Source organism: Hoplias malabaricus, chromosome 9 (genome assembly GCF_029633855.1).
Source record: "Hoplias malabaricus isolate fHopMal1 chromosome 9, fHopMal1.hap1, whole genome shotgun sequence".
NCBI classification, from domain to species: Eukaryota; Metazoa; Chordata; class Actinopteri; order Characiformes; family Erythrinidae; genus Hoplias; species Hoplias malabaricus.
In genome coordinates this window covers 19456216-19470729 of record NC_089808.1, presented here as the reverse complement: position 1 = coordinate 19470729, position 14514 = coordinate 19456216, and the positions used below count along the sequence as shown (strand labels likewise).

Here is a 14514-nt window from a genome sequence, read left to right as displayed (position 1 = left end):
CGTAAAATAGCAAATACTTTTAAGTTATCATCATCAACCGTGCATAACATCATCAAAAGATTCAGAGAATCTGGAACAATTGCTGTGCGTAAGGGTCAAGGCCATAAAACTCTACTGGATGCTCATGATCTCCAGGCCCTTAAACATCACTACACCTCAAACAGGAATGCCACTGTCAAGGAAATAACAGAATGGGGTTGAAATGGGGTTGCATGAGTGCTTGTGGCATGGGCAGCTTGCATGTCTGGAAAGGCATCATTAATGCAGAGAACTATGTTCAGGTTCTAGAACAACATATGTTCCCCTCTAAACATCATCTCTTTCAGGGAAGACCCTGCATTTTTCAACAAGATAATGCCAGACCACATTCTGCAGCAATCACAACATCATGGTTACGTAGGACAAGGATCCGGGTACTGAAATGGCCAGCCTGCAGTCCAGATCTTTCACCTATAGAGAGCATTTGGCGCATCATAAAGAGGAAGGTGCGACAAAGAAGGCCCAAGACGATTGAACAGTTAGAGGCCTGTATTAGACATGAATGGGAGCGCATTCCTATTTCTAAACTTGAGAAACTGGTCTCCTCTGTCCCCAGACGTCTGTTGAGTGTTGTAAGAAGAAGGAGGGATGTCACAGTGGTAAAAAATGGCCTTGTCCCAACTTTTTTGGGATTTGTTGACGCCATGAAATTTTGAAACATATTTTTCCCTTAAAATGTTGCATTCTCTCAGTTTAAACTTTTTGTCTGTGATTTGTGTTCTATTCGGAATATAATATTAGATGTTGGCACCTCCACATCATTGCATTCAGTTTTTATTCACAATTTGTTTAGTGTCCCAACTTTTTTGGAATCCAGTTTGTATGTAAGTATGTATATATTTGTATATAACTACTGAGTGAGTAACTACTCCTGCTGTTCCTCTGTTGCCTTCTCTTGCTCCCCTTGACCACAGTCCCTGCTCTTGTGATCCTGCTGGAAGTACACAGGAGTGTGATGTCAATACTGGTCACTGCAAGTGCAAGGAGAATGTAGACGGCTACAGCTGTGACAGGTCAGACTCATTAACAGACACGCACTTGGACAAGCACGCACTCTCCATTGCACCTAGACTAGCACATGCTGGTTCTGCAACGCCGTGATGCTGTTGCTATGTCCCAGTAACGTACGAGTTACTGGAGGAAAGGAGTGTCCGGAATGAGCCAGTTTGCATTGTTCTCAAATTAGCCCTGAGTGACCAGCACTTGTGTTCTGGACTTAACATGGACATCAACACACATCTAAGTCCACTATAAAGATTCTCAGCAAAGCCTGCCTTTCAACTCTGCTGCTTCCAGTGAGAATGTGCTGTAAACATGGTTGAAATCAACAGTTGTTGAGGAAGTCCTTTGATGTATATACTTTTTTTAGTAAATGGAAACTCCCCTGTGTGTACGAATGTGTGTGTAAGAAACAAATAGATCCAAGGGGGAGGAAGTATGTGTGTGAGGCAGAATTAGAGGCATGGTTTTCTTAGTGTCGAATGTGGGAGAAAATAGCTCAGAGGCTCTTCACTGAGAGCCATGTAGGGCCTTCAGACGGTCAGTCATCAGATAACAGCTTGGACAAATTGCAGTCCCCGTAACACCTCTCAATAAGCACCCGAGTCCTGAGCACTCCTTTTCTTTAAATCCTTGTATAAGTCTACTCACGCCACTTCAGAAGCTGTGTTCAGATTTTCCCTCTTAGAAACACATCCTGCTGGGACACTCACGGATGTATAGAAACCCTATAACAAACAAATTTTGATAGGTAGGTTTTAATGGGGTAAGTTGCAACAGATCTTAGATTGATCTCAGAGTTATTAATTGAGGTTTGGACTAGTTTTGGTCACTGATGTTCACACCTTAAAGGGGATGTTTTTTTATTGTGGGTAACTGCTGTTCTCTCTGGTTTGTTCAAGTTTAGAAACTAATAAACAATGTTAGGTTTTATAGCACGTTCGCTAATAAAGGTTGATTGTATATGAAATTTGGAGATATTTCTACCTCAAGTGACCCGAAACATCAAAAATAAGTCAATATTACCTATGGATATATTAAGAATATTAATCTATGGAGCAGGAATAGAGCAATATCCCCATCTCAGTCTCTGCTTTTGAGCGTTTGGAGTTCTCTCCTTTGTCTGAAAAACTCCAGATGCCTTTTCAGTGCCATAAGCAAAGAGAAGGTGGAAGCCTAGCATACCAGACAAAGATAGTTTTTAGTTTGAGTTTATATATACCCATTTACTGTTTACTGATTTACTGATTGTTCATGATATAATGAAGCTGTATCATGGTGTATCACAATATATCTTTATTAAAATCTTGGCTGATCAACAGCAGCACTGGATACAAGTGGGGTAAAAAAAACCATGAGAAATTGTAAGACGCACGCTTGAATCTTCACATTTGTACATCTGTATATGCCACCTATATTTCATTAGTCACGTTTTTGCAGAAAATAGAGCTCATTCTCTCCAGAATTACAAACATGCCTCCTGTTTCACCTTAAATGCTGAAGTATGCCCTTCCACCTCAAATGGTGTTAACATTAAATTTGAGTGCCCCTCCCCCCTAAAAGAGAGTTTTTTCTACCTTAAACAGGACAACATTAACATTAAGGGCCACCTTAACTTGACATTCAAACACTTGTATCCTGTATGTTCTAGGAGCTATTTGAAATAAACATGCCTCTCAAAAACGGATCTCAGTATTTTCTATGCAGTAAATATTTCCACAAAAACAACAAATTTAAGGTTTCTAAATTAATGATTAGTTGTTAAATACGTGCAGATATCATAAAATGTTTGAGAGGCTAACCACTTTAAGAAAACCAATTCAGTGTTTATTAGGACATGAGCACATCTTCATCCTGCTTTTTGACAACAGAAGTTGTCACTCTATAAATGATAACAAATTACATTGGCTGTTCACTGTTACTGCCCTTTGCAGATTTGTTTAATTAATTATTAACATGGTTATTAGTTAATACTAATGTGTATTAGAAATTCTGCATACTTCTGCATACTCACAAATACCAAATCTTTCTTCTTAAGCAAATAATATCATTGTATGCAGTACAGTACTCACCTGCTTTTAACGCTTGATTTTTAAGATATTCAGATCAACATAGGGTTTGTGTTTCTTCCTCTCAGGTGTAAACTGGGCTACTTTAACCTGGACCCTCAGAATCCTCGAGGTTGCACGCCATGTTTTTGCTTTCATCATTCCACTGTGTGTGAAAGTGCTGATGGTTACAGCATACATACAGTCACCTCCAACTTTGACCGAGGTGAGTCTAAACACTAGGGTCTAGATACATTGTGGAAAAAACCTATTATATTTGTATTTTTAAGTTTAAAGAATGTCAGAGAACTTGAATTATGTGAAAATATAACAGATAATCATCTGTCTAGAGTATGCCAGTGGTATATTTGTTTAGGTTTGTGCTGAGTTGTTGCTTACTGCAAAGTTCTCACAAAACATTCTTTTGCTTTAATTAGACGATGAGGGCTGGAAAGGTCAGCAACGAGACAGCTCCAGTGTTCCAGTGCAGTGGTCTTCAAGCTCTCAGGAAATATCGCTCATCTCTGATGACTATATCCCCATGTATTTTGTGGCTCCAGGTACTGTAACTGTCAGATGCTGAAATGTTTTTTTGGCAGAACAGATGTGAAATAATAATAATTAAAAAAAATCTTTATATATATATATATATATATATATATATATATATATATATATATATATATATATATATATTGTGTGTGTGTGTGTTTTCTAATTGTCTCCTGTAGCTAAATTTCTTGGTAACCACCTACTGAGCTATGGGCAGAATCTGACCTTTACCTTCCGAGTGGAGAGGCGCGATGCGCGTCTTTCAGCTGAGGATGTGATCTTGGAAGGTGCAGGTTTCCGTGTTGCTGTACCCCTCATTGCACAAGGAAATGCTTATCCTGGAGAGCAGGCGCAGACCTTTATATTCAGGTGGGTTAAATTCAGCACTGATGATGTGATTTAAAAATGCAGTGAACATGTGTCTTAAATATCGACTAGATGCATTGCGTACTGTGCTTTTGTCCCTGAATGTGAATCATGGTGTCACTTATTTTTTTTCCTCTTTGAAAGGCTTCATCAAACTACAGACTATCCCTGGACACCAAAGCTGAAACACTCAGATTTCCAGAAACTTCTCCATAACCTTACTTCAATCAAGATCCGTGGTACCTACAGCGAAAGAAGTATGCACGTCAAATCTTCTTTACAGTACCGTGTTTCCTTGTCGTAACTCATCACAACTGAGTTTGTATAGAAAACAGTGAGTGCTAATCAGTTAATTCATAACACTGGCCCGTTTGGGCCTTTTTAAGATGTTCAGCTCTGGGAATGGTCTTTAATGGCAAGTTCACAATTTGGGAGATTTATTAGAAAAAAAAAAAAAAAAAGTTATGTCAGCTTAATGTAAGTGGCAATTTAATTCATACATTTTTAAAAATGGAATTAATAATTTTACCAAATATGGCCACATCAACCTCCCATATAAGCGGTTTTATCTAGTGAGGTAAACACGATGTCACTAGTGTTGACCCCTCCCTCTCTCACGCAAAACAATCTTTGAACCACAAGCTGTGTTGTATCTTTAATCTTCCCCATTTAAGTTTGTGTCCAATGCTGAAGCTCTGCTTTGAAATCGTTTCTCAGCAAATTAAGGGATTCTAATTCAAAAATCAATAAAACACTGAAAATATGTAATTAAAAAAAAATTTTCCTCACGTCAGTTTGTCATGCATGTAACACTACACATTATCTCCCTCCTAAACATACAAGGAAGTACTTGCAATTTATATAACTTTTAATCAAAAGAGGAATTTAAATATATACAGTGACTTGTGAAAGTATTCGGCCCCCTTGAACTATTCAACCTTTTGCCACATTTCAGGCTTCAACCATAAAGATATAAAATTAAACATTTTTGTTTAGAATCAACAAGTGGGACACAATCGTGAAGTGGAATGAAATTTATTGGATGTGTCAAACTTTTTTAACAAATAAACTGAAAAGTGGGGCATGCAATATTATTTGTCCCCCTTGCATTAATAATTTGTAGCGCGACCTTTTGCTGCAGTTACACCTGCAAGTCGCTTGGTGTATGTCTCTATCAGTTTTGTACATCGAGACACTGAAATTCTTGCCCATTCTTCCTTACAAAACTGCTCGAGCTCAGTGAGGTTGGATGGAGAGCGTTTGTGAACAGCAGTCTTCAGCTCTTTCCACAGATTCTCAATTGGATTCAGGTCTGGACTTTGACTTGGCCATTCCAACACCTGGATACATTTATTTGTGAACCATTCCACTGTAAATTTGGCTTTATGTTTTGGATCATTGTCTTGTTGGAAGATAAATCTCTGTTCCAGTCTCAGGTCTCTTACAGACTCCAACAGGTTTTTATATTTGGTCCTGTATTTGGCCCCATCCATCTTCCCATTGTTTTTGACCATCTTCCCTGTCCCTGTTGACGAAAAGCAGGCCCAATCCATGATGCTGCCACCACCATGTTTGACAGTGGGGATGGTGTGTTCAGGGTGATGAGCTGTGTTGCTTTTACGCCAAACAGTTCATTTTGCATTGTGGCCAAACAATTCAATTTTGGTTTCATCTTACCAGAGCACCTTCTTCCACATGTTTGGTGTGTCTCCCAGGTGGCTTGTGGCAAACTTTAAACGAGACTTTTCATGGATATCTTTGAGAAATGGCTTTCTTCTTCTCACTCTTACATAAAGGCCTGATTTGTGTAGTGTATGACTGATTGTTGTCCTATGGACAGACTCTCCCACCTCAGCTGTAGATCTCTGCAGTTCATCCAGAGTGATTATGGGCCTCTTGGCTGCATCTCTGATCAGTCTTCTCCTTGTTTGAGATGAAAGTTTAGAGGGACGGCTGGGTCTTGGTGGATTTGCAGTGGTCTGATACTCCTTCCATTTCAATATGATTGCTTGCACATTGCTCCTTGGGATGTTTAAAGCTTGGGAAATCTTTTTGAATCCAAAAAAAACTTCTCCACAACAGTATCTCAGACCTGCCTGGTGTGTTCCTTGGTCTTCATGATGCTCTCTGCGCTTGGAACAGAACCCTGAGACTATCACAAAGCAGGTGCACTTATACGAAGACTTGATTACACACAGGTGAATTCTATTTATCATCATCAGTCATTTGGGACAACATTGGATTATTCAGAGATTCTCCCTGAACTTCTGGAGTGAGTTTGCTGCACTGAAAGTAAAGGGGCTGAATAATATTGCACGCCCCACTTTTCAGTTTTTTATTTGTTAAAAATGTTTGACACACCAATAAATTTCATTCCACTTCACAATTGTCCCACTTGTTGATTCTTCACAAAAAATTACAAATTTATTTCATTGTTTGAAGCCTGAAATGTGGCAAAAGGTTGAAAAGTTCAAGGGGGCAGAATACTTTCGCAAGTCACTGTAATTCCATTCTGTTGATGGCGCATTAATGAATTTAATTTGCATTTAAATATTCATGATTACAAAGCTTCAGTCATATTAAGGCACATTGTGATTAATTACAGCAAGTCATGTGGTTATTTTTTTTTAATTAACATTTTTTAATTGAATGACAGTACTTCTGTTTTTTACTTTCAGTAATTGAGTAACTTTTTCAGTACTGGGTTCACATGAAGTGCATATGAAAATTTGTTTTTATCACAGATGCAGAGTAAACACAGCAGAGGCTACATTTTTATGCTACACCGTGGTAGTTATGAAGGAGATAAAAGCATAAGAAAGAAACTAATCACATTTTAAATATTGTGTTATAATCAAACCCAGTTGGTATCAGATGCACCAAATTTTCTTTTTGTGTTTGGTCTCTGGTTTAACCCTATGTTCTCTGTTGTGTGAGTATAGGTGCTGGTTACTTGGATAACGTGTCTTTGGTTACTGCTCGCCGTGGTCCCGGAACTCCAGCACGTTGGGTGGAGAAATGCGTGTGTCCTCAAGGCTACATTGGTCAGCACTGTGGCCAGTGTGCTTTTGGATACAGGAGGAGCAGACCTGAGCTGGGCCACTACAGCCCCTGTGAACCCTGCAACTGCAATGGCCACAGTGATACATGTGACCCTAATACAGGTCAGTCACCTGTAACCATTTGATGAATGCTGATGGTCTTTTTCTTACATAATGCAAGATAATGTATTTAAGTAGGCTGTGTTCTCTTTGAGCAAACCACTCCCTTCCATGGCTCACAAAAATGCCTCCACACATGAATAAACGATCATTCAGCACATTCCTTTCAAGCCTCTAGGTAATCACAGTAATGTTTAGCTCCATTTCAAATTATACTCTCCAATTTATACTCTCAACTCTTTGACCCCTTGAACCCTCGCGCCCCTCTTGCTCACCCGTCAGTGCCGTCTACAAAGTGCACACTTAAAGGAAGGCCTTAGAGCTTAGGTTAGGAATTGGCACGGGGTTGACTCAGGCTTAGTAGCAGAGTTACAAATATGCCTCTCTAATGTATTGACTGCCCCCTTATGGTGAAAAGAAGCGTTGTCTCACAAATCATTCTATTTTCCTTCTGAAGGAATGTGTGACTGCCAGGACAATACAGCAGGCCAGAGCTGTGAGAGGTGTAAGGATGGCTTCTATGGCGATGCTACTGCAGGCACATCAACTGACTGCAATCCATGCCCATGTCCTTCAGGGGCCACTTGTGCAATAGTGCCCAAGACTAAAGACGTGGTGTGCACCAACTGCCCACAAGGCACTACAGGTACAGGGGAGTGAAAAGGAGGGGGGAAAACAGGTTTTGACAAATTATTTTCCAGAGCTTGTGTGTTGTTAGTCTTGCCTTACTTTGGCTTTTCCCCATGGCAAGGCAAACGCTGCGAGCTGTGTGACGACGGCTTCTTTGGTGACCCATTGGGCACAAGTGGCCCAATCAGGACCTGTCGGGCTTGTAAATGTAACGACAACATTGACCCTAATGCCGTGGGGAACTGCGACCGAGAGACAGGCGAATGCCTCAAGTGCATCTACAACACTAATGGATTCTTCTGTGACCGCTGTAAAGAAGGTTTCTATGGCAACGCCCTGGCCACCAACCCAGCTGACAAATGCAAACGTGAGTAGAGTGGGAATGTTCTGCCTGAGTATTTCTGTTAAATCTCAGCAATGTTCTTTACTGCATGGATTTTTTAAACTTTTTTTCAAGCAACCCACGTTTGATCTAATGATTTATATCATGATCCAGGCAACGAAATCTCTAAATGTCTACTACATTATAAAGTGACATGTAACTGACATTGGCCTATTTGTTTCTCAGGGCTAATATTAAAAATGTTCACAATTAGGGTGAATTCCATTCCTCTGTTTTGCCCAGGGGTAGGATTCTTAGTCCTTGTTGGGGCATATACCCACAAATGTCAGTATATTTAAAAACTATGATAACCATTTAATGTAGTTTATTATGTATGTATATTATGGCCCTTTTTCTTCATAACATGCAAAAAAAAAAAAAACCTCACTACGCTAGTACGTCTCAGTAGGTAGCTGGTTCATTTCCAGTTCCCCCTTAAATGGTGAATCAATTATAATCAAAAATCTGACGTAACTGCAACATTTAAAGTGGAACTTGAAGTTCTGCTATAAGAAGTTGCCCAGCAGCTCCTCTGATAGCTCTGCAGACTGGTGCAGAGCTGCCTACAGAGCACTGCGCTAGTAGCCTGGAAGCCGGCATTCCAAGGATGACACTTGAAAACCAGGGGTAGGGGTAAAAAATAAATGGAATTTACCATTAACTTGCAGTCTGGGTTCCAGCATAAATAAAATTTTTCTATGCCCCCATTTCATTTATTTATGTATTTACTTTTGATTTAGTACACGGAGTGATCACTGGATTAGGAAAACCTACCTGATATATCCACTCATTGTCCACTTTATCAGCTCCACTGACCATACAGGAGCACTTCTACAAATTTCTGTATGCTTTCTTATCCGTATTTAACTCTCCTCTTCAATAGTTAGGGCCACATAGGAACACATTGTTTAAAAACTCCAGCAGCACTGCTGTGTCTGATCCACTTGTACCAGCACAACACACACTAACACATCACCACCATGTCAGTGTCACAGCAGCGCTGAGAATGATCCACCACTCAAATCATACGTGCTATGCTGTGGACCTGAAGAAATTATGCAGAGAAACAGGTGGACTACATTCTGTAATTGTAGAACTACAATGTGCTCCTATATGGTCAGGTTTCTCTAGACTTTTCTCTTTTTTTTTTTCTCTCGACTAATGTTGCAGTAATACATTTCCAGAAGCGCTCATACCAAGAGGTTTGGTTCAGAAAGGCATTTCTTTAGCTGTCTCTCTTATATTCAACTCTCCAGCTTGCTCCTGTTCTCCACATGGGACTGTGGACCAACAGACCACCTGTATGCAGGTGACCGGGCAGTGCCAGTGTTTGCCTCATGTCACCAACCGAGACTGCAGTGCCTGTGAGCCTGGCTTCTACAACATTCAGAGTCGCCGGGGCTGTGAACGGTACTGTTCTCTTTCCAGACAGCACTCCATTGATGTTGACTTTGCTTTTCTGTGTTTAATTTATATATTTAACTCTTTATTTGGTCTTCAGGTGCAACTGTAACCCTATTGGCTCCACAAATGGCCAGTGTGACATTGTGACCGGACAGTGCGAGTGTCAACCTGGGGTCACAGGTCAACACTGTGAGCGCTGTGAAGTCAATTTCTTCGGTTTCAGTGCTTCTGGATGTAAACGTAAGAAATTAAGTTGTGGTGTTATCTTTCCACACCTTCAGGTCACTGAATCACGCATTCAATTTTAATGGTATAAGTCATGTATCCAAGTGTGAACTTTGAAGTAGAGCAATGAATTACGATAGAGGGTACTTGGATTTACAGTGCTACTGCCCTTACTTAACGAACAAACAAATAGTTTGTAGACTGTGAAGTGTAACATTCTGGATACTTCACATTTACATACTTCAAGCTCACTTAGCAGAAATGTGACTTGCAAGAAAAGGAGTGCTTCACTTAACAGGCTTAGTCTTAGTAACATACATTAAACTTTTTTTTTTATTTCATGTTGACCTTCAGGGCTTCTGTACATTATAGAAAAGGAGGCAAATGTTTAAAGGAACACTATTCAATATTTGTAACTTAAATTACTGCTTCAGAATCATTGTGATGCTCCTTTGTCATTGTTACTTTGGGCTCAGCACTGCAGAAATTGTACCAAGTTTTTCTTTAATAACAAATGTTTGTAATTGAAACTCAACATTTTTTTTTATTATTAATTAATTAAAATCATAATTGATGATAACCCACTGATTGATTATCAAATTCACTTTAATGTTTATACCTTTTATGTAAAACCTTTTTTAACATAATCTCTGGCCTTCGTAGCCTGCGACTGTGATCCAGAGGGCTCCCGGACAGCTCAGTGCAGAGAGGATGGCCGCTGTGAGTGTCGTCCAGGTTTTGTGGGCAATCGCTGTAATATGTGTGAAGAGAATTATTTCTACAACCGTTCCACTCCTGGCTGCCAGCAGTGCCCCAACTGCTACAGCCTTGTGAGGGACAAGGTAAGAGCTGTCTTAAGTGTAACAAGTGAAAATGCTAAAATCAGATTAGTGGAATAAGCTTTAGCATGGCATCCATGTGCAAGATCTCATTTGTATGTTTAGACAATCCATTAACCTGTGGTACTTCTGATAATTACATTACAAGACATTTGAACATGGCTTGTACTCCAATGCATCTTTTTCTTTGCACAGGTCAACCAACAGAGACAGAAACTTCATGAACTGCAGACTCTGATCGACAACCTGGGCAGCCAGGATACAGTGAGTGATAAGGCCTTTGAGGATCGCCTGAAAGAAGCTGAAAAAGCAATCATGGATTTGCTGAAAGAGGCTCAGGCCAGCAAAGGTATAGGCTTTCCCAAACCTTGTTAGAGATTTAAGTGCTTACTTTTTTTCTATGATTTTAGATAGTGATCAGACATCCTGTTATTCCCAGGGACAGAGTCCCAACCTATTTTTAAAATGTGTACATTTGTCCCAACAAATCACAAAGGTCAAATAAGGACAGAAAGTAAATTGGCCAGAAATAGATATAATTCACGCAAATATTTCACAAAAGAGACCAAACCAATCGACACACAGTGAGGCTACCACACATGCGTTACTAATGCTGCTTTCAAGTGCAACTCGGGTGGAGGTTTCCGCCAAAGTCAAACTCATTTCCCTGACTTGGTCACATTCATGTGGTTTGTGTGGGAAGTTAAAAAAATGCTCTCAAGATGTTCTGTCATGTCATGTTGATTTTAGCCTTTAGAACATAAATATAGCAAAACAACATAAAGTACAGATTATTTGATGTTTTAATGTTGATGGACTGTTCCGCCATGTTGAAAACATCGTTTACATCACAACTCTGGCAATTCATGCTGAGTTGAAAATTTCAACGTTCCCAACTTCATAGGGGGTTTATGTTGCGCCTCCTGGTGGGAACTTTGTTTTTTCAATCAAACCCAACACCACAGGAATGCAGCATGATGTATGACACCATGAAGATGCTAAGAACTCTACAGCAGGGTGTGGGGAGACACCCGCTGGCAGAAAAGAAAATCACAGCCGTTAACTTAACAACAAAGCGATGAAACAGCTGACACTTGGCACTTCTAGTGTTAAACATCAACAGTTCCTTTGCTCATTATTTCTACTTTTTTTCAAATATTTTCTTTGATTTCATTTAAGCGATTGTTCAGGCTCAGTATTAAATTTTCTCAATGTTTTCAGTGTCAGCTCTCAAAGTGCAAGAAAATATTTTACATATAATACCGCACTTAGTTTTCTCACTGGCTGTTATGCTTTCTAGTAATAAGCAGTAGAAAAAGTTTAGAACATCTACTCTACAGCAAACACCCACACTACATTGATAATAGCATTAACTTATTTAGCATATATTTCAGGGATAAGAACCAGACGTCACAGTTGCCACATTACATTCATTCATTGTCTGTAACCGCTTATCCAGTTCAGGATCCAGGTGGGTCCGGAGCCTACCCGGAAACACTGGGTGAAAGTCACCCTACAGTCACCCGGAGCGGGGCTCGAACACACAACTTCAGGACCCTGGAGCTGTGTGCCAGCAACACTACATGCTGTGCCATATATTGCTATGTGCTAAATGCTGCATGTGCTACATGCTGCCCCCCATATTTACATGCAGCATTATAATCTGCTAATAATCTATTACCTCAATCAGAATAAAACATGTTCACATATACACCTCATTCAGATTAGATTACTCCAGGCTAATCCATATACAACTTCAACCTGATTAAATTAGGTGTGCAATAATCATTAAAATACCTGTCCTTCACTGAGTCTCACACACACACACACACACACACACACACACACACACACATTCACTCACACCTACGGACACTTTTGTCGCCAAACCTCCTACCCAAGTGTGTTTTTGGAGCATGGGCGGAAACCAGAGCACCCGGAGGAAACCCCCGCAGACACAGGGAGAACACACCACACTCCTCACAGTCACCCGGAGGAAACCCACGCAGACACAGAGAGAACACACCACACTCCTCACAGTCACCCGGAGGAAACCCACGCAGACACTGAGAGAACACACCACACTCCTCACAGACAGTCACCTGGAGGAAACCCACGCAGACACAGAGAGAACACACCACACTCCTCACAGACAGTCACCTGGAGCTGGAATCGAACCCACAACCTCCAGGTCCATGGAGCTGTGTGACACTACCTGCTGCGCCACTGTGCAAAATAAAAATACAAAACACCCACATCAGCTGAAAATTCTACTTTCTGCTGCTCCACTCACATACTCTCTTAACATACTGCTGCTCCACTCACTCTGATTGGACTGGGTGCATGTGGTACCCTATGCATGCACATCACTTTGGATCGGACTACTTGGAGCATGCATGCAAATAGAGATTTTAATCCGACTCTTAAATTGTGTGTACATATATACACCATAGGAATCAGTTCTGTCAGAGTGGATAAAATCTTTGAATGTAATTATCCTCAATGACTAGGATTGCAAAGTTGATCATTTAATATCCAGCCATTGAACCTAAACTGTTATTCTGTGTTTTGATATGTAATATTTATAATTACTTTGAGTGCATTAAAATGTCTTTGTTTTAACTCTGCAATCCATTACAGAGACTACCTGACTTCTGTTATGTAAAAATGTGCTCCTGGAAATGGGCATCATACTTATAACCATATCCTTTTCAACTTTTTTTTTCTTTTTTTTTCCCCAAAATCACATTTTTGGAAAAATCTTAAGAATGCAAAAACACAAGATTCTGATTTCCACAGGGGTTTATGTTTGCACTTAAAGCAACACTAGATAGTAATTACAGCTTCAAAATGACTGTGATCCACTGAACTGTATTGGGGAGATTAGAGCCTCTGCCGTTGCTACTACACTATGTAGCTACAGTGCTGTGAAATGAATTACACTCCAATGTAGAGGGAGCACAGGAGTAAAAAATTCTAAATCTTACCTGTGAACTGTAAGGCAATGTTGTTGAGGAAATTAATGCTCCTCATTCCTTATTTATTTTTTGTCTTTGTAATCTTGTAGAAGTGGACAAAGGTCTTTTAGATCGCCTTAAGACCATCAACAACACTCTGACGACCCAGTGGAACCGCCTGCAGAACATCAAGAACACTGTTGACAACACTGCTACTCTGGCAGATAAAGCCCGGAACAGAGTGAGTGATGCTGAGAAACTCATAGACCGGGCCAGAGAAGAGCTGGATAAAGCCAAGGATGCTATAAGCAAAGTGGTGAGATACTCTTTTATTTTATTCTGGGTTTTAAATATTGTTAATATTATATTTTCTTTTTATTCCCCTCCTGGTTGTGTCAATCTTTCTGCTGTATAACTACAAAAACACAAACCAGTGCATTTTACTGGTAAATATAACCAAGAGCATGAATTATACATATATTTTCAGGATATAAAAATTCCCACAACAACTGGTGATCCCAACAATATGACACTCCTTGCCGAGGAGGCTCGAAATCTGGCAGAAAAGTAAGAATGAGGATGATTGCCTTTATATATTTAAAATTATTTATTAAAAAAAAAAATAATAATAATAATATATATATATATATATATATATATATATATATATATACACACACTTAATGGTGATCGGTTCTCTATCTAGGCATAAGATGGAAGCCGACCAAATAGAGAAGACTGCAAAAGATGCCAATGACACGTCCACAAAGGCTTACAACCTGCTTAGGAAGACCTTGGATGGCGAGAATAAAATCAACAGTGAGATTGAGGAACTCAACAAGAAGTACGTGTGATGAACTTGGAGGAGGTCGCTTGTTCACCTTCTCTTTCACTGTTGCATATTGAAACACT

At 39.9% G+C, this 14514-nt stretch overlaps 1 protein-coding gene across 1 annotated transcript in view; it reads left to right on the top strand.

The window, feature by feature from the left end:
- The window catches only part of lamc1 (laminin, gamma 1), an 82555-nt gene that overhangs the window by 61060 nt on the left and 6981 nt on the right, over positions 1-14514 (top strand). Inside the window, exons 7-21 of the mRNA XM_066680666.1 lie at positions 954-1052; positions 3176-3312; positions 3524-3646; positions 3818-4007; positions 4149-4261; positions 6947-7168; positions 7623-7811; positions 7917-8162; positions 9434-9587; positions 9679-9821; positions 10470-10648; positions 10841-10994; positions 13713-13918; positions 14090-14169; positions 14309-14446. Coding sequence (XP_066536763.1) covers positions 954-1052; positions 3176-3312; positions 3524-3646; positions 3818-4007; positions 4149-4261; positions 6947-7168; positions 7623-7811; positions 7917-8162; positions 9434-9587; positions 9679-9821; positions 10470-10648; positions 10841-10994; positions 13713-13918; positions 14090-14169; positions 14309-14446 — 2373 coding nt within the window. The remainder of the gene's footprint in view (positions 1-953; positions 1053-3175; positions 3313-3523; positions 3647-3817; positions 4008-4148; positions 4262-6946; positions 7169-7622; positions 7812-7916; positions 8163-9433; positions 9588-9678; positions 9822-10469; positions 10649-10840; positions 10995-13712; positions 13919-14089; positions 14170-14308; positions 14447-14514) is intronic.